Source organism: Eptesicus fuscus, chromosome 17 (genome assembly GCF_027574615.1).
Source record: "Eptesicus fuscus isolate TK198812 chromosome 17, DD_ASM_mEF_20220401, whole genome shotgun sequence".
Taxonomy (NCBI): Eukaryota; Metazoa; Chordata; class Mammalia; order Chiroptera; family Vespertilionidae; genus Eptesicus; species Eptesicus fuscus.
The window spans coordinates 17,655,921-17,682,441 of record NC_072489.1 but is presented as its reverse complement, the minus strand read 5'-3'; the positions used below and the strand labels follow the sequence as shown (position 1 = coordinate 17,682,441).

Below are 26,521 nucleotides of genomic sequence, written 5' to 3'. Positions count from 1 at the left end.
GTCTCCTTGGATCTGGAACATTTCCACAGCCGTTCTTTGTCTTTCTTGACATTGACTTTGTTTTTAAAAACAGACTACTTCTTTAATAATAATAAATTTTAAAAAAAAATAGCAAGTGCTTTTGGGGTCTATCTGATGTGTCCTCATGAGTAGACTTAGGTTATACATTTCTGGCTAGAAATGCCGTCTACTAAGAAAAACTTTTCTCTTACTGAATTATCTAAAATTAATGCAGAACCAAACAATCTTCAAGGCAATGGCATAAATCTCTAGAGCCACTATTTTTATTTATTTATTTTGCTTGGAATATATCATATTCCCACCCACATTCTTCTTTGAAATGAATAAAGACCAACATCAAATTTTTACTCCAGGGACTTAGTTACACTGGGCCCTCCTCCAAGTTCACCATTACTTGGAGCTGGAACTATTTTACTCCATTAGGTTAGCCAACCAGGCTGGCGCCTGGAAAAACATTTTTTTAAATTTTTATTTATTGATTGATTTTACAGAGAGGAAGGGAGAGGGATAGAGAGTTAGAAACATCGACCAGCTGCCTGCAGCACGTCCCCTACTGGGGATCGAGCCACAACCAAGGTACATGCCCTAGACCACCATCAAACCTGGGACCCTTCAGTCTGAAGGCCAATGCTCTGCTCTATCCACTGAGCCAAACTGGTTAAGGCTGGCGCCTGAAAATTCTAATGGTGGTTACCTTCCACCAGGCAAGGAGAAGCAAAGAGTAAAGTAACAGGAATTCCCTGGGGCAGTTTTATCTAGATGGGGGAAAAAGTGTTTCTTTATGGTTATGTCACATCAGTAAGCCTCAGTTTCTTTATTTGTTAAATAAGGTTTCATCCAAGGAAAAAATGCATGCAAAAGCTACCTCCATAGAAAGCATATGTGCAGGCCTACCCCACAGTTCAGAGTTCAAAATCCTGTCCTAACTCAACAGTCCCAGGTGCAAAACCTTAACTCTCTCATTCAAACTGCAGCTTCATGAAAATAATAATAATAATAAATAAATTTGGGGGGAAAATAACACAAAACTGCAGCTTTGTGATTTACCACTAGCAATCACCACATTATCGCTGGCCCTTCATTGATTTCACTTTTAATCCAGCACTCAGGCTCCCATGGGGCAGAACTGCTGGCAATGCTGTCAGCATGAACAATTAACAAGGTACAATGAAATCTAAAAATGTGAAGCTTGGAAAAAGGCCAGTAAGAGAGAACTATGGATTAGCCCACCATGGAACATTCTCTCTGCTTCTTTAATGCCTGGGTTAAAATTCAACCATCCTTCCCACACAATTGGAATAAAATGCAGGTGCATCTGCCAGAGCTGTCAGCGAACAAAAGGGAAGCCTCTCTTCAGACTCAGACCCCAAAGATCATGAGCCATTACACGAGTTAAGAAAGGAACACTATGGCCCTGGCTGTTTTTGCTCAGTGGCTGGAGCACTGGCCCTAGGATTGAAGGGTCCCAGGTTCACTTCTGGTCAAGAGCACATACCTTGTTTGCAGGCTCAATCCCTACCTCCCACCTCCATTGAGAGTGCTTCAGGAGACAACCAATTGATGTATCTCACATCGATGTTTCTCTCTTTCTGTCTCTCCCCTGCCTTTCCACTCTGTCTAAAAATCAATGGAAAAAATATAACCTTGGGTGAGGATTAACAAACAAAAAAAGAAATTTAAAAAAGAAAAGAACACTATTAATCTGATCCAAATGTGTATCACCCAGAATGTAAATAATGTATAGCACTCTGCCTTGACAGTACATGCTGAGAGCCAGAGACAAAAAAAAATTTTTTTAATCCTCAAGTTATATTCACATATATCATCTTTTAGGAACTCAAGGCATAACAAAAGTTTGTAACTCAGGTGTAAAAGGCCTTTAATTGGAATAGACTCTAGAGTTCTAATTCCAAGTCTGTTACAAACCAGCTGTAATTAGGCAAGCCATTTCACTTCCCTTGACCCTCAGTTTCTTCCTCTGTAAGATAAGGGAGATGGCCTAGTTCACCTCTAGGTCAAGGGTCCTATAAATTTTTAAATGCTCCCACAATGCCTCTCAATAAGTATAGGTATTTGTGCGGGATCCAACAATTCACTTCCTGATATTCGATGCAAAGAAAAAGAGGAAATAAGCATGGAAGACTCCCCCTATGCTCATTATATTTCCTTGCTTTTTTTATGGCCAAATCCCATAAAATCATTGCTGGGTAGGTAATATAAACCTCATCACATAGGAAAGTTATTCAAATAAGGCAGACTGGCGAAAAAAGCATTGGCTTTGCAACCGGACAGGCCTACGTTCAAATTCTAATTCTGCCAACTATCAGCAGTATAACCCCAAGAGAGTTAATCTCTCTGGAATTCAATTTCATCATCTATAAAGCAGACAACATTTCCTTCTCAGGGTTGTTCTGAGGATTAAATAAAATATATGTGAAGCCTCTGGAACATAGTAGAATGGGATAAATACAGCCTTTGCCCTCTTCTAGCCTTTTACATGACTATGCAACACTCTAAACCATCTTTGCTCTTCCATCTAAGTCACCGGAGTGCGAAATTAGGCTCTGATGAGTCACTTCTGTTATTCTTTAAGAATGTTCACAAAAGCAGACTTTGATTTGAGCTTGTATTAGTGTTAATAATAAAATACCTTATTATGTTGAATAAACTTCAGAAAACAGGGTTTTGACTGTTCTGGCTTATCAATTCTATCCAGACATAATTACGTGAAAGTGGAAAGGTCCTTAAAAACAAAGGACAAATATTCAAACATCAGGTTTTAAAACGAACAAAAAAAAAAGTATTTTTTGCCCTAGCCGGTTTGGCTCAGTGGATATAGCGTTGGCCTGGAGACTGAAGGGTCCCAGGTTCAATTCCAGTCAAGGGCACATGCCCCGGTTGCGGGCTCCATCCCCAGTAGCGGGTGTGCAGGAAGCAGTCAATCAATGATTCTCTCTCATCGTTGATGTTTCTATCTCTCTCTCCCTCTCTGAAATCAATAAAAATGTATTTTTTTAAAAGTCTTTTTATACTGACCAGAAAAAAGAATGCATTGTCTACATATCCTTACCATTAAAAATGAGCAAAGAGCACCTCCCCTTCAGTAAAAGATGCATCCCTCTTACCTTTGATGAGCACAATGAATAATTAAACCTACTTTTCTAAAAGCTTAACTATTCCTCCATAAGTTACTTGTAAGCACTAGTTAGCAGTCCATCTACCAATCTATACTTATTTCCAAAGATAGGCACTAATCACTCAAACATTAGTGACAGGTTAATGGTACACCTCTATTCCAACCAGACCCACCGCCTCTTCTTGATGCCACTTTCCTCTGTGTCCCATATGGTAATCAGTGGTATTACAACAGCTAACACATACAGTACTAGCTATGTGCCATGCTATGCTCTAAACATCTTACATATTAATTCATTTACCCTTTGTAGCAACATTAAAGGTAGGTACTATTATTACCCCCACCTTAGAGAAAACCTCTCAAACATCTCTGGAATATAACGTCTCCTAAATATGCCAGAGACCCTAGCCTTTTTTCCAAAAGACTGCATTAATAGTCTCTAACTGGTAGCTGCCTCTAATACCTCACTCCTTAACTCTCAATCCATCCTCCACACTGCCTTCAGGATTTTTCTATAATGATAAATTAATCACATTAGTCTCTACTTAAACTCTTTCGTAGTTCCTGACTACCTGTAGAATACATTCAAAACCGAAAACTCACACAAGACCTTTCACAACCCTTCACAAGACAATTCACAACCAGGTGAAGACTGTTTACCTTTCTGCTCTTAACTCCTACCTCTTCCCTACCTTATCCTACCCACTTTCTAGGCTTTAGTCTTAACAAACTCCTCACTCTGCCCTAAACATAGGCTTTAGTCTTAACAAACTCCTCACTCTCCCCTAAACATAGCGGACTGAACACTTGCACTCCTGGCAAGTGCCATTTCCTCTGCCCAAAATGCTCGTCTGCTCCTTGCCAGCCTGGCAACTCTTTCTTTCAAGACTCTCTTCAAGTGTCACCTTCTTTCTGGAGCCTTTTCCAACCACTGCAGACCCTCTCCTCTGGGTGCCCACTGTTCTCCCCTCTAATAGCACACAGACCATAACTATTTCCGTAAGAACGCTACTTCTCCCTAGAGCATGGGATCCATAAGGGTAGAGTCCATTGTTAGTGCATAATACATAGTCTGGCAAATGATAGAAATTTAGTAAACAGTGAATGAATGAATAAAAGATAAACACTTGTTCACAACTGTCTGCATCCAAATGCTGCAATATATGTCTTGTCATTTCCTACTATCCTACCCAACATCAGAACTCAATTTACAACTTTTCTTACAACCAAAGACAACTTTCTCATCTTCATTTTAAAGTAACTCATAAGATAATTATAAATCCCAGAACTCCCCTTACACATGAAGAATCCTAAATTATACACTAAAGCTTTTATAAATAAATTTTCTTCTTCAGTGGATAACACTAAATGAAGAAAAAACTAATCCTAATTGAGGGGAGACCCCAGATCCATTAGCCATTTCTGTGCAGTGTTAGCCTTCACATACAATATCAGCAGAACTATGTAGTTTCTGAAGCTCTAACCTATTTGGATTCTCCAGGCAGCCTGAGAAATCCCCTGTAGCTTTAGACAGATCTAGAAGCCTTCAGAATGCTCTACCAAACACAGCTTTGAATTACTGTTTTTCATTACTGATGCACTTTCTACTGAACCCTGCTGTGAGATAAAATGGAATTATAGCAGCATTACTAGCTATAGAATGATGGAGAGATAGACAAGGTTTTAATATACTTCTTGAACTTGCAGACAGTGAGACATCTTTGAATCTTAATGAAAGAGAGGACAGTGAAAAAATAAGGTGCAGTTTATCTGCACATCACATAGATGAGAAATACCTTGCCAATGCCTCTGAGCAGCTAAACCCTACATTAAATGCTCAAGCTTAGGGAGCGGAAGCCCAAGGATGATGGTGATAATGTCTGCAGTCAAACAACATTTCTTATATAATTGACCAGCACAAAGGAAGGTGATTTCAGGAAATGCTGTCCTAAAAGATAAATTCACATTTCTTTGGAGCATCAAGGGTGAGGTCAAGGACAAGAATGCTACCAAATAGAGAAAAGAGGCCAACTATTTTAAAGGAAGAAAAGAGAAGTTCAAGAAAGAGTGCGGGAAGGACAGGATAAGACCTGGGAATAGAAAACTTGTCTGTTGTGTTAAAAATGTGACCTTCACAACAATGTTTAAAAGTGAAAATTAATGGCTGTGGTAGGCAGAATGACCCTCAGTGACCCTCACTTTTATATAATCCCCTCTCCTTTGATTGTGGGTGGAACCTGTGAATATGAGACATCACTGCTGGGATTATACTGTACTAGAGGCCCAGTGCACGAAATTCGTGCACTCGGTGTATGTGTGTGTGTGGGTGGGGGGGTGTCCCTCAGCCTGGATTGCGAGAGGGCACAGGCTAGGTCAAGGGACCCCACTGGTGCATGATCGGGGCCGGAGAGGGACGTGGGAGATTGGCCAGCTTGGGAGGGACCATGGGAGGGCTCCACGGCGTGTCCGGCCAGTCTCGCTCAGTCAGACCCCAGCAGCAAGCTAACCTACCAGTCAGAGCGTCTGCCCCCTGGTGGTCAGTGCATGTCATAGCGAGCAGTTGAATGGCCTTAGCATATCATTAGCATATTATGCTTTGATTGGTTGAATGGCCGACCAGATGACTGGACACTTAGCATATTAGGCTTTCATTATATAGGATTATATGGCACAGCTGACCTTAAGATAGGGAGACTATCACAGTGAGCCTGATCTATACACACAAGCTCTTTAAAAAGCAGAGTTTTCTCTGGCTGGTGACAGAAGTCAGAGATTCAAAGGACAAGAAGGATTTAACAGAAGCCAGAGGGGTCACATGTAAAGGAAACAGGGACTTCAGACCTACAGCCACAGGAACTGAAGAATGAACTTGGAAGTGAATTCTTCCCCAAGGCCTCCAGATAAGAGACCAGTCTCACCAACATCTTGATTTCAGTCTTGTGAGACCCTAAGAGAGAACCGAGTTGAGCCCACCAGGTCTTCTGATCTACATTAGTACTACAGAACTATGAGATGATAAATGGGTGTTGTTTTAAGCTGCCAAGATGGAAGTAATTTACTATGCAACAATAGAAAATGAATACAATAGGGTATGGTGCAAAGGTAAACTAATGCACTCATGTTTTCATCTTTCACACTAGAGATCCCAAAAGGACTTGATATATTTGACATGAGGAAGATAAATGCACCTTCTGGAAGGAAGGGAGGGAGGAAAGGAGGGATAATTTTTTAAGAAGCATTATCTCCTTCAATCTTCATTCAGGACCGAAGATAAATATCTCTAATGAATAAAAGTCCTTCTTGGAGGATATATGATCTATATCAGGCGTCCTCAAACTACGGCCCGCGGGCCACATGCGGGTGTTTTTGCCGGTTTTTGTGTTTTTTTTTACTTCAAAATAAGATATGTGCAGTGTGTATAGGAATTTGTTCATAGTTTTTTTTAACTATAGTCCGGTCCTCCAACAGTCTGAGGGACAGTGAACTGGCCCCTGTTTAAAAAGTTTGAGGACCCCTGATCTATATGATATCTTTTTTTAACAATTAAGGAAAAAGATATGATTTAGAGTTGAAAACTCAAGCACAACTAGGAAGGTTCTCCTGCTCTTTATTAATTCCTCACATACTGTGCAAATTAATATCCAATTCTAGTCAAGGCTGGTACCAATGAAAACGCCTACTGAAAGACTGGAGCAATTGGTTAACAGACAAGCAAACATTAAAATATCTTCAATTTAAACAGGAATTTCTCCCTCATTCAAATAATTTCCCACAGTGACCCCCAGGACTAACTTCATATATTTCTTCTATTGAATTGTATAAATTAGAGCAGTTACTATGTCCTACACAACTCTGCATCATCCATTGTACTGAGCATGGTGGCACCCACTAGCGGGGTACCTTGGGCAAGTTACCTTCTCTAAGTTTCCATTTCTGCATCAGTCAAATGGAATGTCAACATCTATCTCATATAGATGGACTGAAGATTAAACAAAATAAACAGAGGAAGCACTCAGAACACTGTCTAGCACAATGCAAGAGCTCAATAATTATTTGCTATTTTATATATCGCTCAATGTCGACTAAGTAAATAAAAAGTGATAAATTCAGCCCTATTTACAATATTACAAATTATTAGAAGAAAAAATATATGAATAGCAGCATTATTCATAATAGCCCCAAAGTGAAAACAACCCAAATGTTCATCAAGTGAATGAGTAAACAAAATGCTATATATCCACACAATGAAATATTTTGGGGCAATAAAAAGAAATGAAGCAGTGTTATATGATAAAATGTGGATAAACCTCGAGTACCTTATAAGTGAAAGATGCCAGACACAAAAGGCCATACATCATATGATTCCTGTATTGATATGAAATCCTGTATTCAGAATAAACAAATCCATATAGTCAGAAATTAAATTAGTGGTTGTCAGGGCCGGGGGAAGGGGGCAATGGGGAGTGACAGCTGATATGTGTATGGGGTTTCTTTTTTGGGCTGCTAGAATTACTCTGGAATTAGTGACAATGGTTGCACAATGTAGTGAATGTACTGAAAACCACTGAACTGTGTATTTTAACTATGGGGATTTTATTTTATTTTTTTAATATATTTTATTGATTTTTTACAGAGAGGAAGAGAGAGGGATAGAGAGTTAGAAACATCGATCAGCTGCCTCCTGCACACCTCCCACTGGGGATGTGCCCACAACCAAGGTACATGCCCTTGACTGGAATCGAACCTGGGACCTTTCAGTCCGCAGGCCGACGCTCTATCCACTGAGCCAAACCGGTTAGGGCTAACTATGGGAATTTTATAATGTATCGATCATATACCAATTTTTAAATGTATGAGAATGTTTTCCTTTTGTCCATGAAGAATTAACTCCTAGCCTTAGCCGGTTTGGCTCAGTGGATAGAGCGTCAGCCTGCTGACTGAAGGGTCCCAGGTTCAATTCAGGTCAAGGGCACATGCCCAGGTTGCGGGCTTGAGCCCCATTAGGAGGCATGCAGGACGTAGCCAATCAATGATTCTCTCTCATCACTGAAGTTTCCATCTCTCTCTCTCCCTCTCCCTTCCTCTCTGAAATAACTAAAAATATATTTTTTTTAAAAAGAATTAACTCCTACAGGACTTGCCCTCCTGCTATCAACAATTAGAAAACTAGATAAAATATATAAAACAAATGTTTTCAGGCATTGGACTGTGCTAGACTATAATCCCTTAGAATGGAGAAACAAGCAAACTGAGCCCCATCCTGGTTTTCTGAATAGAGATAATTTCCAGACAGCAGTACAGAGTGGGGAACCAAAAAGAGCCCAGTAAGTCCTGTGAGTTGAGGTGACAAAAACTGGAACTTAGTAATGCCAAGGCAAATGAAATTCGCAGGGCTAAGCACTGAAGGGGAGGAAGCTATACAAAAACAAAGGCTCCAGAGAAGGTCTAATTTTGTTATTAGGCTGGCACTCTGGATTGGAGGGGATTTCCCCACCTAAATGAGTATTAAAAGAAAAAAAGGAAAGAAAGAAACCCTCTAAAGCAGAGAAAGCAAAAAAATTTCAGATTAACCGATTGCATATTGATTGAAAGAATTTGGAGATGCTGCCAGTTAGGCAAAATAAAAAAATATTTAGTCTTTTTTTTTTTAAATAAAACTTTTAACATGAAAAACATACACACACACACACACACACACACACACACACACACACACACACAACAAGGGCTCTAGAAATCTGCCTGAGGTCTCTGAAACTGTGGCTGAAAAACAATCTGCACGTGCATAAGATAAAATCCACAAGAACAGATAAAAAAATAACTATTAGGGAAATGTAAGCCAAATAATACCCAAAGCTCAAAGAGCAGGGAAACACTCAAATTCCCACCAGCCAGACTGGAGAGACTACACTTAAATACAAAGAGCACTGAATAAATTCCAGGAGGGACACACCTTAATAGTGAGGCTAAATTAGCCCTAAAGAATACTCTAGCCCTGGCAGGTGTGGTTCAGTTGATTGGGCACTGGAGGTTGGATTCCAATTCCGGTCAGAGTACATGCCCAAAGTAAACCACTTGATGTTTCACTCTCCCGCTTGATGTTTCGCTCTCACACAGATGTTCCCCCCGCCCCGCCATCCTTCCTCTCTCTCTCTAAAAATCAATTTCAAAAAAATTTTAACAAAATTACTCTAGACCTGTCCTTAACAGACTTAAAAACAAGCTTTGGAATTATGCTAATCCACAAGTAACTATTTTCCAGAATAAAGTTCAAGACTCTTTAAAGAGAAAAAAACAAAATTTGCTCTCAAAAAAGTAAATTCACAATATTCAGCATCCAATAAAAAATTACCAGACTTGCAAGCAGCAGAAAAATGTGACCCATAAACAGTTTTAAAAAAAAAAATCAGTCAATAGCAATAGATCTAGAATGCTACCATGCTATGGAATTAACGAGGACTTTAAAATAGCTATCCTACATAATAATAGAGTAATATGCAAATTGACCATACCTTCACTACACCCAAAAGCCCCGCCCACCAGCCACGCCCACCAGGAAACCATTGCAGGGACGCTGGGGTGCAGCCGAGCCCAAGGCCGGGAAAGCCTCCACCGGATGCTTTCCTGGCCTTGGGCACCAGCGGGGAGCATGCACGGATCACAGGCAACCACCGGGGGTCGGCTCCTACGATCCTTAGCAGGGACGCTGGGTGCAGCCGAGCCCAAGGCCGCCGCCCGGGGCCAAGCCCCGACCCTGAAAGAAGGAAGAAGGCGGTGGCCACAGCCAAGGCCTGGGTCCCCGGTGTCGGCAGAAAACTGGTGCAGGCAGGCAGGTGAATGAAGGTCTATTGCACAAATCTTCGTGCAAACGGGCTGCTAGTTATAAATAAGCTAAACTATTTCAAGGACAACATGAATATAATGAGTCGAGAAAAGGATAATATGGAAAAAAAAAAAAAGAAACAAATAGGTCCTGGCCTGTTTTTCTCAGTGGTTAGAGCATTGGCCCACAGACTGAAGGGTTGTAGGTTCGATTCCTAGTCAAGGGCACATACCTCAGTTGCGGGCTTGATCCCCAGCCACAGTCAGGGCCCATGCGGGAGGCAATCAATCGATGTGACTCTCTCACCTAGATGTTTCTCTTCTCTCTCTCCTCTCTCCTTTCTCTCTCTCCCTCTCTCCCCTCTCTCCCCTCTCTTCCCTCTCTCCCCTCTCTCCTCTCCCCTCTCTCCTCTCCTCTCTCTCTCTCTCTCTCTCTCTCTCTCTCTCTCTCTCTCTCTTTCCTTCTCTCCCTCCCACTCTGTCTGAAAATCAATGGACAAATGAACTTTAAAAGATAAAAATAAGAGCAAAAATGAAAATTCCATTGGATGGAATTAATAACAGATTACAAACTTTACCAAAAAAATCAGTGCTACATATAAACTATCCAAACTGAAGCAGGGAGAGAAAATGAAGTCTGGAAAACAAATGAACAGAGCTTCAGTAACCTGTGCAGCAATATCAACTGGTCTAATATATGTGTAATTAGAGTACCAGAAGGAGAAGAAAAAAGATAATTGAGGAAATAATGCCTGAAAATTATCCAAACTTAGCGCAACATCAGCATGATGGCAAACTAAGAAGAACTAGACCCTCATGCCCCCAGAGAAACACCAAATAAACAGTAACATTCGGACCAAAGTAGCTCTGGGAGAACTATAGAAACCAATTAAGAAGCTACAACAACCAAGCAAAATACCTAACCAAGAGAAAGATTCACTCAAAATGGTAGGAAATTCCATGTTTTCTCTCCACACTGAGTAGCGTGATGAAATCTTGTGCCTTCTAGCTCTGTCCAGCCAGGGATGTGAATCACTCTTTTGCCCAGTTTAATCCATGCTGTATATGTTACCCACCCATTAGTCACTTAGTAGTCATCTTGATTATCAGGATCACCTATCACAGTATTACAGTATTTATATTCAAGTAACTCTTATGTTGCTTTAATGGCTCCAAAGTCCAAGAGTAGTGCTGCTGACAATGTAGATATGCCAAAGAGAAGCCCTAAACTTTATCCTAGTATGTATGTATGTATAAGAAAAAACAGAGTATATATATGGTTCCATACTCGGTGATTTCAGGGATCCATGGGGGTGTTAGAACATATTCCCTGCAGATAAAACCAAGAGATACTACAGCATGCCTACCAAAGAGGCCAAAATCAAATAAGAGAGATACTACCAAATGTCGGCAAGAATGTGGAGCAACCTAAACTCTCATACATCATTTGTAGTAGAAGAGGCACGGCCTCGTTGGGAAAAGGTCTAACCGTTTCCTATAAAAGTAAGCATATACCTGCACAATTATACTCCTAAGTATTTGCCCAAAAGGAATAAAAATGTATATTTAATACGAAGATTTCTGCACAAATTATTATATGTAGTAGCTTTATTTAACAGCCAAAACTAGAAACCACCCACACATCCATCAACAGTTAAATGGATAAAAAATTTTGGTTCAAGACATATAGATCAATGGAATAGAATAGAGAACCCAGAAATCGACCCAAATCACTATGCTCAATTAATATTTGACAAAGGAGGCATGAACATACAATGGAGTCAAGACAGTATCTTCAATAAATGGTGTTGGGAAAATTGGACAGATACACGCAAAAAAAATGAAACTAGACCACCAACTTACACCATACACAAAAATAAACTCAAAATGGATCAAGGACTTAAACATACAACGGGAAACCATAAAAATACTAGAGGAATTCATAGGCAGAAAAATCTCTGACATATGCCAAAGCAATTTCTTCACTGATACTGCTCCTAGGGCAATGGAAACTGAAGAGAAAATAAACAAATGGGACTACATCAAAATAAAAAGCTTTTGCACAGCAAAGGAAACCATCAATAAAACAACAAGAAAGCCCACTGCATGGGAGAACATATTTGCCAATGATATCAACGATAAGGGTTTAATCTCCAACATTTACAGGGAACTCATGCAGCTTAACAAAAAGAAGATAAACAACCCAATCAAAAAATGGGCAACTGATCTAAATAGACACTTTTCGAAAGAAGACAGAAGGAAGGCCAAGAGACATATGAAAACCTGCTCAAAGTCACTAATCATCAGAGAGATGCAAATCAAAACAACAATGCGGTATCATCTGTCAGAGGTGCAAATCAAAACAACAATGCGGTATCATCTGACACCTGTCAGAATGGCTATTATCAACAAGTCAACAAATGACAAGTGCTGGCGAGGATGCGAAGAAAAAGGAACCCTCGTGCACTGCTGGTGGGAATGCAGACTGGTGCAGCCATTGTGGAGAACAGTATGGAGTTTCCTCAAAAAACTAAAAATGGAACTCCCATTTGACCCAGTGATCCCACTACTAGGAATATATCCCAAGAAATCAGAAACACCAATCAGAAAGGATATATGCACCTCTATGTTCATAACAGCACAATTCACCATAGCTAAGATTTGGAAACAGCCTAAGTGCCCATCAGCAGATGAGTGGATTAAAAAACTGTGGTACATCTACACAATGGAATACTATGCTGCGGTAAAAAAGAAGGAGTTCTTACCATTTAGCATTATGCTAAGTGAAATAAGCCAGGCAGAGAAAGATAAATATCACATGATCTCACTCATTTGTGGAATATAATGAACAACATAACCTGATGAACAAAAATAGATCCAGAGATAGAGAAACATCAATCAGAACGTCAAACCTCAGGGAAGGTAGGGGACAGTGTGGGTAAGGGGGAGAGATCAACCAAAGGACTTACATGCATGCATATAAGCCTAATCAATGGACACAGACAACAGGGGGTGAGGGCATGAATGGGAGCTAGGGGATAATGGGGGACTAAGGATACATATTTAATACCTTACTCAATAAAGAAATTTAAAAAAATTTTTTTGGTTCATTCAAGCAAAGGAATACTACTCAGCAATAAAAAGAAATTAACTAACATAACACACACCAACATGAATCACTCTCAAAACTTAAGAAATGAACATTCTCAGAGAAAAATCAACCAAAACACAAAGGAAGAAGAGTTAAACACATGAAAAAGTTTTAATACCAATAGTCATACAAATGAACAGTAAAGCAATGAGCTATTTTTTTGTCCACTGAATTACAAAAAGTACATAAAAGAATGATAACACCCAGTATTGGCAAGGGTAGGAAAAGAAACCTATAGAAAGATATAGTTTGAAGTATAAAATGCTATAGCATTTCCTGAAGGTAATCTGGATATACATAGCAAAAGTCTCCAACATACACATACTCTTTTTCAACTCCCAGGACTATCCTATATAATAAAAAGCTAATCATCATATATAATAAAAAGATAATATGCAAATTGACTGTCACACCCTCACACAAGATGGCCACCCCCATGTGGGCACAAGATGGCTGCCACAAGATGGCTGGCAGGGGAGGGCAGTTAGGGGTGACCAGGCCGGCAGGGCAGGGCAGTTAGGGGCAACCAGGCCAGCAGGGGAGGGCAGTTTGGGGCAACCAGGCCAGCAGAGGAGGGCAGTTGGGGGCTATCGGGCCGGCAGGGGAGCAGTTAGGCATCAATCAGGCTGGCAGGAGAGTGGTTAGGGGGCGATCAGGCTGGCAGACAGAAGCGGTTAGGGGCAATCAGGCAGGCAGGCAGGCGAGCGGTTGGGAGCCAGCAGTCCCAGATTGTGAGAGGGTGAAGGCTGGGCTGAGGGACACCCCCCTGCCCCCCAGTGCACGAATTTCATGTACCGGGCCTATAGTATGCAAATAAACCGAATGGCAGAACGACCAGTCACTATGACACACACTGACCACCAGGGGGGCAGACACTCAACACAGAAGCTGCCCCCTGGTGGTCAGTGCACTCCCACAGGGCGAGCGCTGCTCAGCCAGAAGCTGGACTAACGGCTAGCGAGCACAGTGGTGGATATCCCCCGATGGGTCCCGGACTGCGAGAGGGTGCAGGCCGGGCTGAGGGAACCTCCCACCCTCCAGGCACAAATATCATGCACCAGGCCTCTAGTACTAAATAAGAAACTAAGACTAATGCAGCCCAACTGGCATGGTTCAGTAGTTGAGTGTCGACCTATGAACTAGGAGATCACAGTTCGATTCCTGGTCAGGGCACATGCCCAGGTTGTGGGCTTGATCCCGTGTGGGGTGTGCAGGAGGCAGCTGATCAATGATTCTCTCTCATCATTGATGTTTCTATCTCTCTCTCTCCCTCTCCCTTCCTCTCTGAAATCAATAAACATATTTTTTAGGAAGACTAATGCAGAAGAATACTCATAGCATCATTATTCATAATACAAAATAGAATAAATAAAGGTTAAATTTTATATGTCCATATAACAAAATAGTAAGCAACCATTAAAAATCAAGTCATCTGAACAGTTAATGAAATCAAGTAATGTTATTTTAGCCATCACTACTACAATTTCCTTCCTAGTCTCCAAAGCAAAGGTAAAATATTTAGGTTTTTGTTCAGTGACAAAACAATGATCATGGTATAATGTTAAATTTCAAAGAAAACAGTATGTAAAACCATATACTAGACACATATTACTTTTTAAACGTATGTGTACACACACACGCACACACAAATATACCAAAACATTATCTCTCAATGGAGAGGTCATGGGTGACTGTTTTGTTTTGTTTTTTGTTTTTTGTTTGTTAGTCCTCACTCGAGGATATTTTTCCATTGACTTTTAGGGAGAATGGAAGAGAGAGGGAAAGACAGAGAGAAACATCAATGTGAGAGAAACACATCAATTGGTGCCTCCTGCACGAGTCCCAACCAGGGTCCAGGCCAGGTAGGAGCCTGCAACCAAGATACATGCCCTTGATCAGAATCGAACCTGAGACCTTTTGGTCCATAGGCCAACACTCTATCCACTGAGCCAAACCAACTAGGGCCATGTGTGACTTTTTATTAATCCTTTCTGTATTTTCTAAATTTTCTATGATAAATATACATTACTTTCATAATTTCTTTAAAAAATCAATAATATGTCTTTAAATTACCTAAAAATATATACAAAAGGAGTTTTAAAACTTATTTTCTGCCCTGGCCAGGTGGCTCAGTTGGTTGGAGTGTCATCCTGTACACCAAAAGGTTGCAGGTTTGATTCCCAGTCAGAGTGGGTAAGGGAAGCAACCAATCCATGTTTCTCTCTCACATAGATGTTTCTCTCTCTCTCTCTCTCTCCCCCCTCTTCCCCTCCCCTTTCTCTCCCTTCATCTCTCTCTAAAAATCAATAAAAACATGTCAACAGGTAAGGATTTAAAAAAAAAAACTTACTTTGTAATCTAAATTATCTGCTATTATCTTGGTCACAAGCATTTCACTGTTATCCTATCTAATAAAAGAGTAATATGCAAATTGACCATACCTCTGCTACACCCACAAGCCACGCCCACCAGCCAATCAGGAAAGAGTATGCAAATTAACCCAACCAAGATGGCAGTGTCCACAGAGCGAGCAGGAGGCTTGGGTTTCCCCGGCAATGGAGGAAGCCAAGCTTTCCACACACCCTGGCCAGCCCTGGACTCCACTCAAGGCTACAAAGTTTCAATTATAGAAGATAAATAAATCCCAAAGAAAACGGCGGCAGCCACTGAGCTGCAGAGAGCAGGAGACTAGGGTTGCCTCCAGCAATGGAGGAAGCCAAGCTTCCTGGCCGGCCCAGGCCTCCGCTTAAGGCTACAAAGTTTCAATTATAGAAGATAAATAAATCCCAACAAAAATGGCTGCAGCCATGGAGTGAGCAGGAGGCTTGGGTTTCCCCGGCAATGGAGGAAGCCAAGCTTTCCACCCGCCCTGGCCTCCGCTCAAGGCTATAAAGTTTCAATTATAGAAGATAAATAAATCCCAGATACCAGGGCCTCCGCTTGGGTCACCGGGGGGGCGGGGGGACATGGCTGGCCTGCAAACCACCACAGGCCCCTCGCCCAGGCCACCCCACGCCTCAAAGGAACCCCCACCCTGATCCAGGACAGCCTTCAGGGCAAACCAGCCGGCCCCCAAATGTGCACCAGGCCTCTATCCTATCTAATAAAAGAGTGATATATAAATTGACCATCATTCCAACACACAAGAGGGCTGCCCCCATGTGGACACAAGATGGCCGTCACAAGATGGCCAGCAGGGGAGGGCAGTTGGGGGCGATCAAGCCTGCAGGCGAGGGCAGTTAGGAGTGACCAGGCCTGCAGAGGAGGACAGTTAGGGGCAATCAGGCTGGCAGGGGAGCAGTTAGGCATAAATCAGGCTGGCAGGGGAGTGGTTAGGGGGTGATCAGGCTGGCAGGCAGAAGTGGTTAGGGGCAATCAGGAAGGCAGGCAGGTGAGCAGTTGGGAGCCAGCAGTCCTGGATTGTGAGAGGGATGTCCGACTGCCCATTTAGGCCCGATCCTACCGGGATCGGGCCTAAACGGGCAGTCAGACATCCCTCGAGGGGTCCCTGATTGGAGAGGGTGCAGCCTAGGCTGAGGGACACACACCACCCCATGCACGAATTTCGTGCACCGGGCCTCTAGTCCTATATAATAAAAGCTTAATATGCAAATTGTCCCCTTGGTTCAACCAGGAGTTCAACCGGGAGACCAGGAGTTCGACCACTTGCTATGAGTGCACTGACCACCAGGGGGCAGCACGGAACATTGCAGGCGTCAGCAACACAGCGCTGGCAGCGGGCAGCAGTGGAGGTGCTGCTGGCTCTGATGGGTCCCTACGAGAGCAGGATGGTGGAATAGGTGAGCAGGCAGCACCAGGCCAAGGCAGGTGCAAGCAGGGGCCTGATCTCCCTGCACCAGTGGCAGTGGCGGGGGGCAGGGCTGCCGCCCAGCTCCCAGGTGCTGAGGGAGCCAGGCGGGGGGGTGGTTGGGGGAGGGCGCGCCCAGCCCCGACCATCCTGCAGACGACGACCAGCGGCGGCAGCAGGGGGCCCCGGCCTCGATTGATTGCCCCACAGGCGGGATGGTGGAGCAGGTGAGAGGGTGGTGCCAGGCCACAGCAGGGTGCCAGGTGGGGCTGCAAGGCTGGGGGCATGAGCTGGGGGCCCGATCTCCGCAGGCCACACCAAGGGACCCACCGGTGCATGAATTTATGCACCAGGCCTCTAGTGTAAGTATAAAAATTCCACATGCAAAATTGTTTTTTGTTACCCCAAATAATCCATGACTGTCAGAGGTAGAAGATCTACAGATAATGACATCTCATTAACATTGCCATCCACAAGGTGCAGGTTAGTATGTATATTAGGATGATCCTTTTGTGTCTTAAAATTTTTAAAGAATATTTCAATAATATATAGACACTTATATCCTGATATGTCTACAGTTTTGTTTTGTTTTCAGCTTAGAATTAAAAGGAACCATCAGAAATGATTACCTTTTTGGTAGAAGAAATTTGTATCTACTGTTTCAATTATAAACCACTTTTGTACTCTTAATTTTTCTTTTAAACTTTTTGATTTGTTTAGTTTGCTACTTACCATGGAGCACTTCTCTAGTACTTCCTCCTGGAACTTCAGGAATCGTTCCTGAACCTCAACTTCATTGAGGAAAAAGGAAAGAAAGTGAGTGAAGGGCTGTTTTCTTCTAAAAGTGAGCAAAAGAACATCAATCCGAGTTCGGGCTGAAATTACACCACTTCGATGCTGGCCAGTGATTACTGCAAACAAACAAAATATACAATTAACCTACTCAAGGACCATCAAATGCTTGTAAGATAGGCGACCTCCTGATACTGTCATATGTGGGGAGCTGCTGAATGTGTACATAATTCTAAACAGCGGACAGAATCAAGAGTAAGAAAGTTAAAAATGAATTCAATCTAAGCAGATGAGGTCTTAAAACAAAAAATCCTTAAAGACCAACTGATGAACTAGAAAATGAGCTACAAAGCAAAAGCTACAAAGCAAACCCTCATACTTTGTTGGTGGAAATGTAAAATGATGCAGCTGCTATAAAAAAGTTTTGCAGTTCCTTAAAAAGTTAAAAATGGCCTGGCAGTGTAGGCTCAGCAGTTGAGCTTCGACCTATGAACCAGGTGGCCACACTTCAATTCCCAATCAGGGCTCATGCCTGGGTTGTGGGGCTTGATCCCCACCCAGTAGGGGGCATGCAGGAGGCAGCCAATGAATGATTCTCTCTCATCCTTGATATTTCTATCTCTCTTCCTCCCTGAAATCAATAAAAATATGTATATTTTTTAAAGTTAAAAAGGAATTACTATATGACTCAGCAATTCCCACACCTAGATAGAAAGAAACCCAGCCTAGCCAGTTTGGCTCAGTGGATAGAGCATCGGCCTATGGACCAGAGGGTCCCAGATTCGATTCCAGTCAAGGGTACATGCCTGGGATGCAGGTTCGATCAACAGGAGGGGGCATGCAAGAGGCAGCCAATCAATGATTCTCTCTCATCATTGATGTTTCTCTCTCTCTCTCCTTCTCCTTTCCTCTCTGAAATCAATACAAATATATTTTTAAAATAAAAATTATTTGTATATTACCATATGGATAGCAAAAATGGGGAACATATTCAACTGTCAATGGCAATTAGGTCTGGAGTTCCTATTACAAAAGATTTCCCTTTATACCAGTATATAATTTCTGCAAGCTTCCACGTTTAAAGCATACAGTAATTATAAAATTAGGGGGGGGGGAGTAGATAAATAAGCTTAAATGCAATTATAAAATATTTCAATATTTGTAACTTGAACTTTAAAGCTTAAGGAAAGACACAAGTTGATTTTTTTTTATTTGTAAGTCTTTTTTTTTTTTTTTTTTTTTTTTTTTGTTAAACCTCACCAAGGGTATTTTTTCCATTGATTTTTAGAGAGAGAGGAAGGAAAGGAGGGCCGAGGAGAGAGAAAGAAACTTCGATGTGAGAGAAATACATGGATTGGCTGCCTCCCACACAAGCCCTGACCAGGACCAGGAATTGAACCTGCAACCCAGGTACAAGCCCTTGACTGGGGATCAAACCCTCATCTCTTCAGTTGCCCTAACCACTAAGCCAAACCAGCCATGGCTTCACTTGTAATTCTAATGAACTGAATATTTTATTTTTAAAAAGTCCTTTATAAATGTTGTTAAAGTTCTTAGGCTGGAGTTTACTGAAGTTACAAGATGCTGGGAAACTCTAGTACTGTGCTGTCCAATACAGGAGTCCACATGCAGCTAGTGAAACTAGAGGTTAAATGAATTAGAATTAAATAGAATTACAAACTCAGTTCCTCAGTCACACTAGCCACATTTCAAGTACTCGTGGTCACCTGTGGCCAGTGGCTCCTGTGCTGGACAGTGCAGACATAGAGCATACCATCATCACAGAAAGTTCTTTTGAACAGACTGCTCTACAGTCAACTGTTTCTTATCTGTCACAGTGATTATTCTTATGTAGCACAAAATAAGAAGAGTACTTGAATTTTTTTCTCCTAAAACAATACAACCTGTGGGTGTTTATGAAAAATAATTATCGACGGTTGCTGAACTTAGTTGATTTTTTAGAAGTCCTATAGTTTTAGGATGAATTTTTAAAAAATTTGTCCCCAACACTGCCCCTCACTCAAAGTTGTTGCCCTTGGTTCACACTGATGTTTGGTACAGACATTTTCTGACTTGTTTTATATTACCAAACGATTTTTTCTCACTTGAGCAGTTATTTGAATCAGGCTGGCATTTTAATCACGACTCAGAGTCTACAAAGCAAGGTAAAAACAAGCAAACACTTATGGAAAGGGCTAGACTTTATTTCAAATTTGCAGGTCTCATTGGTTTTCTCTAATTCTAACTTGAAACAATTCACACACTCCACTTCAAGCTACTAAAGCATAAAATAAATCAAATCACAATGAAATTCGGAAGCTTTATCCCATCAGTGCCTGGTAAAGTACAAAATGAAGGCCCAGGTATTCAATCAAGATAAGGTTGTATAATTACATCTTTCTCCATTTGTTAGATTGATACTGATATATCACAAAAAGGCCAATAGCTACAGAACCTCATAAAGAATACAGTCACTAAACACCTCAGTTGGGTTACATTATTCCGTACACACACAAAAATGACTGCAAATATAACATATACACTGGGTCTCACCAATTTCTCCTTCTTGTCCAGGTTTAGGAATACTAATAGAAGTTTTGGTCTCCACCTCTAGTTTCTTCTTAGTGTCCCCTCTCTTTCCAACTATATGCCTATAATATAAAGAAAAAATTAATTACTGGAAGGAGATTGGGCAAAAATGTGCCAAAATAAAGAATTCCATCATGTTTAAGTCGCCAGAGATACTCCGTTACAGAAAAGTGCTTCAGTAAAAGCTTAATAAATGTAGAGGAACTTACAAGTTATATAGTTTTGTTTTGTTTTTGTGGGGGGTTTTTTGTTTTGTTTTGTTTTGTTTTAATTTTAGAGAGAGATAAGGGGAGAGGAAGAGAGAGATAGAAACATCAGTGAGAGAGAAACATTGATTGGCTGCCTCCTGCACACCCCCTACTAGTGATCGAGCCCATAACCCAGGCCTGTGCCCTGACAGGAATCGAACTGGTGACATCTTAGTTCATGGGTTGATGCTCAACCACTGACCACACTGGCCTGGCACAAGTCATGTAGCTTTACAGAACATACAGCATTACACTCATTGACAAAAGGATGTCCTACAGCCAAATTCAATGTAAAGGATAATAACTATGCCTAACATCTGTTTGCTTCTCAAAATTACATTAAAATCTGAGTCTGCACTTGACTGAAAGGAAAGCTGACATAGTCTCAAAGGCAATTCCAGCAACCAATGGGACTACAGTTTGAGGCGGGAGAGCCTTGTCCTTTTGGAGTGTACGTTACTAGTAACTACATTATGAATTCATCCTAAGGGAATTGTCCTTAATTAATTAAATAAGGGTAAAGAGCTTAGCAAAGAGCAGCATCCACCATTCAGGATAGATTCAAAAGCACAGAGGATCAACAGGTAAACCTCAGGAGGCTGAATTCACATAGACATGTTTTATTTGGGAGATTTTACCTAAAAATTTGGAAATTTCACCTAAATTTAGATCTCCAGGTTCTATAGATAAGTTAGAAGATATGACAACAACAGACTGAAGCCTATTCTCATCCCTAAAAATGGAACATGAGCTCATCATGAATCCCATCACTACCTACTACCTTTCACCTACTCCACCTGATTATCTATTGATACATTTACACTACTTGCCTAGCACTCCTAGTATAAATAATTCTGACATTCCAAAGTTATCTTCTGGAACCCATAATAATTAGATTTGTTACAGTGAATGAGACTACTAGATCCCAGGAGAGAAGTTTCCGTATCTATAAAGCATTAAGAGACCATCACTGGACTATACTGAATAAAGTTAAGAGAAAAAACTCCCCCATCATCAACAGTATTTTGGCTTCTATGATTTCAATACAGTACCCAGTAGCATGGGTGACTATGTCTAAAACTGTTCATTTGCTTTAAATTTTTTCCATGTTATTTTATATTAGTTTCAGGTGTGCAGCATAGTGGCTAGACAATCATATACTTTACAAAGTGATCCCCTGATATTTCAAGAACCCACCTGGCACCACACATAGTAATACAATATTATTGACTATATTTCCTATGCTGTACTTTACATCCCCATGACTATTCTGTAACTACCAATTTGTACTTCTTAATACCTTCATCTTTTCACCCAGTCCCCCAACTCCCTTCCCCTCTGGCAACCATCAGTTTGTTCTCTGTATCTCTAAGTCTGTTTCTTTATTTTTTCCTTTATTTTGTTCTTTAGATCAGTGGTCGCCAACTGGTGGTCCGCGGACCACTGGTGGTCCGTGAGATCCAAAAGGTTGGCGGCCGCTGCTTTAGATCCCACATATAAATGAAATCATATGGTATTTGTCTTTCTCTGACTTAGTTCACTCAGCATAATACCCTTTTAGGTCCAACCATGCTGTTGAAAATGTTAAGATTTAAGTCTTTTTTATAGCTGAGTAATATTCCATTGTATATATGTTCCACAGCTTTTTTATCCACTCATATTGATGGGCACTTGGGTTGCTTCCATATCTTGGCTATCTATCTATAATAATAAAAGCATAATATGCTAATTAGATCAGACATCCTTCCATATGTCCTTCCAGGCGCCGCGGTGGCGGGCAGAGGCCGAGGCAGTGGCAGCTGCGGCGGCGGCAGGGGTCAAGGCCCTTGCATGAATTTCATGCATCAGGCCTCTACTCTATATATATATAATCTATATATATATAAAATGCTAATATGCTAAGTGTCCAACCATCCAACTGGTCGCTATGACAAGCACTGACCACCAGAGGGCAGATGCTCAATGCAGGAGCTGCTGTGACGTGCACTGGACATTTACAGAGAAACGGAAGTGTGAATCTGGTGCCACAAAGCAACACTCGGCTTCCCCCAAGTGGGACACAAGCCCCACCACCACCCTGGAGCAAGAGCCCACCAAATCGTAGCCGACACTGCTGAGACCCCATGGCACAAAATGCAGCCCACAGCCCAGCCCAGAAACAGTGGCTGTGGGCACCGGGTAATGATGTCACGTAGCAACGCCCGGCTTCCTCTCCCTAGTGACTAGCCTCCTTGGAGTTTCTTCAGCCCAGGAACACAACTTGCTTTATAGCCAGGTGCAAACATTTTACACTTGAACCAAATGTCTGTGAAGCATTTTCCCATGCCTCATCTCATTTGATCCTCACAGAAGTCCTGGAGTATGTAGATAGGAGACTTGGTGAAATCCTATTTTCCTTTCATTAGCCAGAAAACAGAGATTTAGAAAGCTCAGAAACTTGACCCAACTGAAATGAAGAAATGGTGGACCTTGAAAATTATTTCAGGTTTTCTCACTACGCAGAATATAGGCAAACTCTGCTGCAGTAAATATTTTACCCTTTGTTCTCCCTGTGTGATCTACAATAATAATCTGCTTCCTGTTGATATTTACTGCTGTGTTGCTGACAATTACCTGAAAGAGAAGTTGGGGTGCTTCACTGAGCTGAAAAAAGTTTAGCTAAATCAGAAAGCAGGTCTAATTAAGCAAGTTTATCCTATATATATAAAAGGCTAAATTGACTCGCCCATTCTCGATACATATAGAGCTCTCACTGGCGCCAATCGAACGTGTGTGTTTCAATCTGTCATTGTCGATCGTGAATTTGGTTGACACTTCTATTATAGAGAAAGGGCGAATAGCAATATTAAAATATTTTGTATTTTAATTTTATAATACTACTAGAGGCCCAGTGCACGAATTCGTGCACAGGTGGGATCCCTCGGCCTGGCCTGTGGGGACTGGGCCGAAACTGGCTCTCCGACATCCCCCGAGGGGTCCCAGATTGTGAGAGGTCAGTTCTCGGGTAACACACCCCAGAACTGGGCTCCCTCCTCTCTGGTTCCGGGAGTGTCACCCAAGAACCGCAGCTGCCAAGTCACCGCAGCTCATCAGCTCCTGCATTGAGTGTCTGCACCCTGGTGGTCATTGCACATCATACCTACCAGTTGGACCGTCAAACGGTCAGACAGTCGCTTAGGCTTTTATATATATAGCTATTATATATACTATTTTGACATGTAATATTTTGCAGTGATGCAATTACTGCACAAATCTTTCTTCTAATTAATTTCCTTTCAATGTGCACAAATCCATGCACCGGGCCACTAGTATTCTAATAAATAGGTATGGTATGAGATTTATTAGGATGATCACTTAGTAAGTTGTATAATGTCTAATCACTGGGGTGTACAACTAAAACTAAATATATGTCAACTGTAATTAAAAATAAAAAATTATTGTAAAAAAGAAATTCTAGGACATAAAACCCTAAACTATTTTGTCATTAGTAATCAAGCATTGCAATTAAGTGTGGAAGAGAGAAGAGTCAGGTTGATGCTGAGTTTCCTGGAAAAGCCTCCTCATGAAGCTGCCAGGACCTCACTCACTTGTAGAGCAGGCTGGGGGCCTTCACGGTACACTGGAAACCTTGCTGGGTCTGCACCACCTCGTAGCCATCACAGGGTTCTTCTGCACACTCCACGAAGCCTGCACAGAAACCATAACATCTTGCACAGAGCTGCTGCTCTGTGGACAACAGTCTTCTCCCCAAGCTGACAACCACTCTCAAGGTTTACAAAAAAAGCAACACACATGCACACACAACAGCCCAACACTTTACATTGCAGAGCACTGTTCTGACGGTCCTTGTGACCTGCTCTTAGAAGAAAAATAAAAAATAAAAAACACCTATTTCAAATCTTCCAATTTTGGAACCTTGGAAAATTAGTAAGTACATACCACTGTTTCTCCCAACTGTTTTCTCCCAGAAAGCTAAGACCTAATAAAAATGTTTTGCCCTAGCTGGTTTGGTTCAGTGGATACAGCGTTGGACGGTGGACTGGAAGGTCCCAGGTTCAATTCCAGTCAAGAGCACATGCTCGGGTTGCGGGCTTGATCCCCAGTGGGGGATGTGCAGGAGGCAGCCGATCAATGATTCTCTCTCATCATTGATGTTTCTATCTCTCGCTCCCTCTCCCTTCCTCTCTGAAATCAATAAAAATATTAAAAAAAAAAAAAGTTTTACTGCCCCACCGACGTGGCTCAGTGGCTGAGCATCGACCTACGAACCAGGAGGTCAGGGGGTTTGATTCCAGGTCAGGGCATATGCCCAGGTTGTGGGCTCGATCCCTAGTGGGGGACCTGCAGGAGGCAGCCAAACAATGATTCTTTCTCATTAATGATGTTTCTAGCTCTCTCTCCCTCTCCCTTCCTCTCTGAAATAAAAATATATATTTATATTTTTTTAAGTTTTACTATTTTTTATGGAGATGTAATTCACATAACATAAATTCATCCTCTTAAAAATGTACAACTCAGTTGTTTTTAGTTTTAAGACATAAAATTCTTCCAATGAATAAAGTTGGAGGGATACTGTGAGAACTTACTCCATACAGCAGAGACAAAGTGAAATAAAGGAATCCAAAGGCCCCAAAGCTGAAGGGAAATCACGGGGAGCATCAGGGAAGAGACTAACCTCCAAGATTTAGGGTCCAATGAAAAAGCTTATAAAGCAAAATGAAAAGAAAGCAGAGAACCTCAAAGACCCTGCCAATTTATGCATTTAACCCAAGTCCAAGTTAATTAGCCTGACCAACTGGCTGTTTAATTTATCTCTTAAAATTATCCCTACATCATAATAAAAGTTGTGTATTTGGAACAATAATAACAGCTAACATTATTGGGCACTGGATAAAATATTTTACATATATTCATTTATTTAAATATATATATTACTTCACAACTTTACAGATAAAGGAAGTTACTTTTGTTACAGAATATTAATGGCTAATCTTAATACTTAACTAAAATTGCCCCTTATTACATTTAAGCCTGTGTACAAAGATGAAATGTAACTAGATTTTGAACTGCCACTAAGACTCCTCATTACACTCAAACACATCAGTCCCCTTGCACACCAACACAAATAGAGCTGTGAGAAGCCAATCATCCCAAATTTCAGTACAACAGAGCAGCACACTGAAACAAAACAAAGAACTGCTTCTACAATACAGAGAACATTTTACTTCTAATCTGACCAAAGAGCAACTAGGGTTACCTTGATAGAAGTCCTCATCCTCTTCTTCATGTTGGTAAGTCTGTTCTTGAATGGGATTCTTCCTATAAATCCGTCCACCAATTCTTATAAGCTGTGGGCGCAGAACTTCCATGATACTTTCCCAAACACTATTCCAGTAAAGTCCTGAAAAAAATAAATGATCACCTTACCTTTGATCAGAAAGAACAACTCTACATGTGGATCATTACTTAGGCCTGAAAGGACAAAACTGGGCATCCGTTCACAGTACATCCTAAGCCAAAGCAGCCCTGTTTCCATCAGGCCTCCCTATTTGTAAACTGTTTTAAGTCAATTGCTTCATTTTCCACTACATTCTACCACTCCTGGCTCACTGGAGACAGTGATTTGTAAACTATTCAGCACTCCAAAAAAATGTGATTAAAAGATATTGAACCCATTATATACAGCCTGTCCACGGACTTGAAAGAAATAGAGATCTGTTTATTACTTTAACCTAAAAGGAGTAAAATGCAACCTTCTGTGTTTAACCATTTGCAAAGTGTTTCACCTTTCTATGAAGCATGATAATTAAAAGAATCAGGGACATTTAATACACTTATCACTCAGAGGGGGGGAAAGGCCCCTACTACTTTCAGAGGTGCTTGAAATATACACCCCAAAATAGATCCAGTTGCCTATGAAAAGTTAAAATATGACTTAACCAACATGATTCTTC

The 26,521-nt window shown here is 41.3% G+C and overlaps 1 protein-coding gene across 4 annotated transcripts in view; it reads right to left on the bottom strand.

The window, feature by feature from the left end:
- Positions 1-26,521, bottom strand: part of ASCC1 (activating signal cointegrator 1 complex subunit 1) — a 104,473-nt gene that overhangs the window by 76,760 nt on the left and 1,192 nt on the right. For all 4 annotated transcript variants that reach the window (XM_008145406.3, XM_054729224.1, XM_054729225.1 and 1 more), the window contains exons 2-5: positions 25,825-25,968; positions 24,155-24,254; positions 20,284-20,381; positions 17,671-17,849 (exon numbers count right to left, since the gene is read on the bottom strand). In XM_008145406.3, coding sequence (XP_008143628.2) covers positions 17,671-17,849; positions 20,284-20,381; positions 24,155-24,254; positions 25,825-25,936 — 489 coding nt within the window. In that variant the 5' untranslated portion in view covers positions 25,937-25,968. The remainder of the gene's footprint in view (positions 1-17,670; positions 17,850-20,283; positions 20,382-24,154; positions 24,255-25,824; positions 25,969-26,521) is intronic.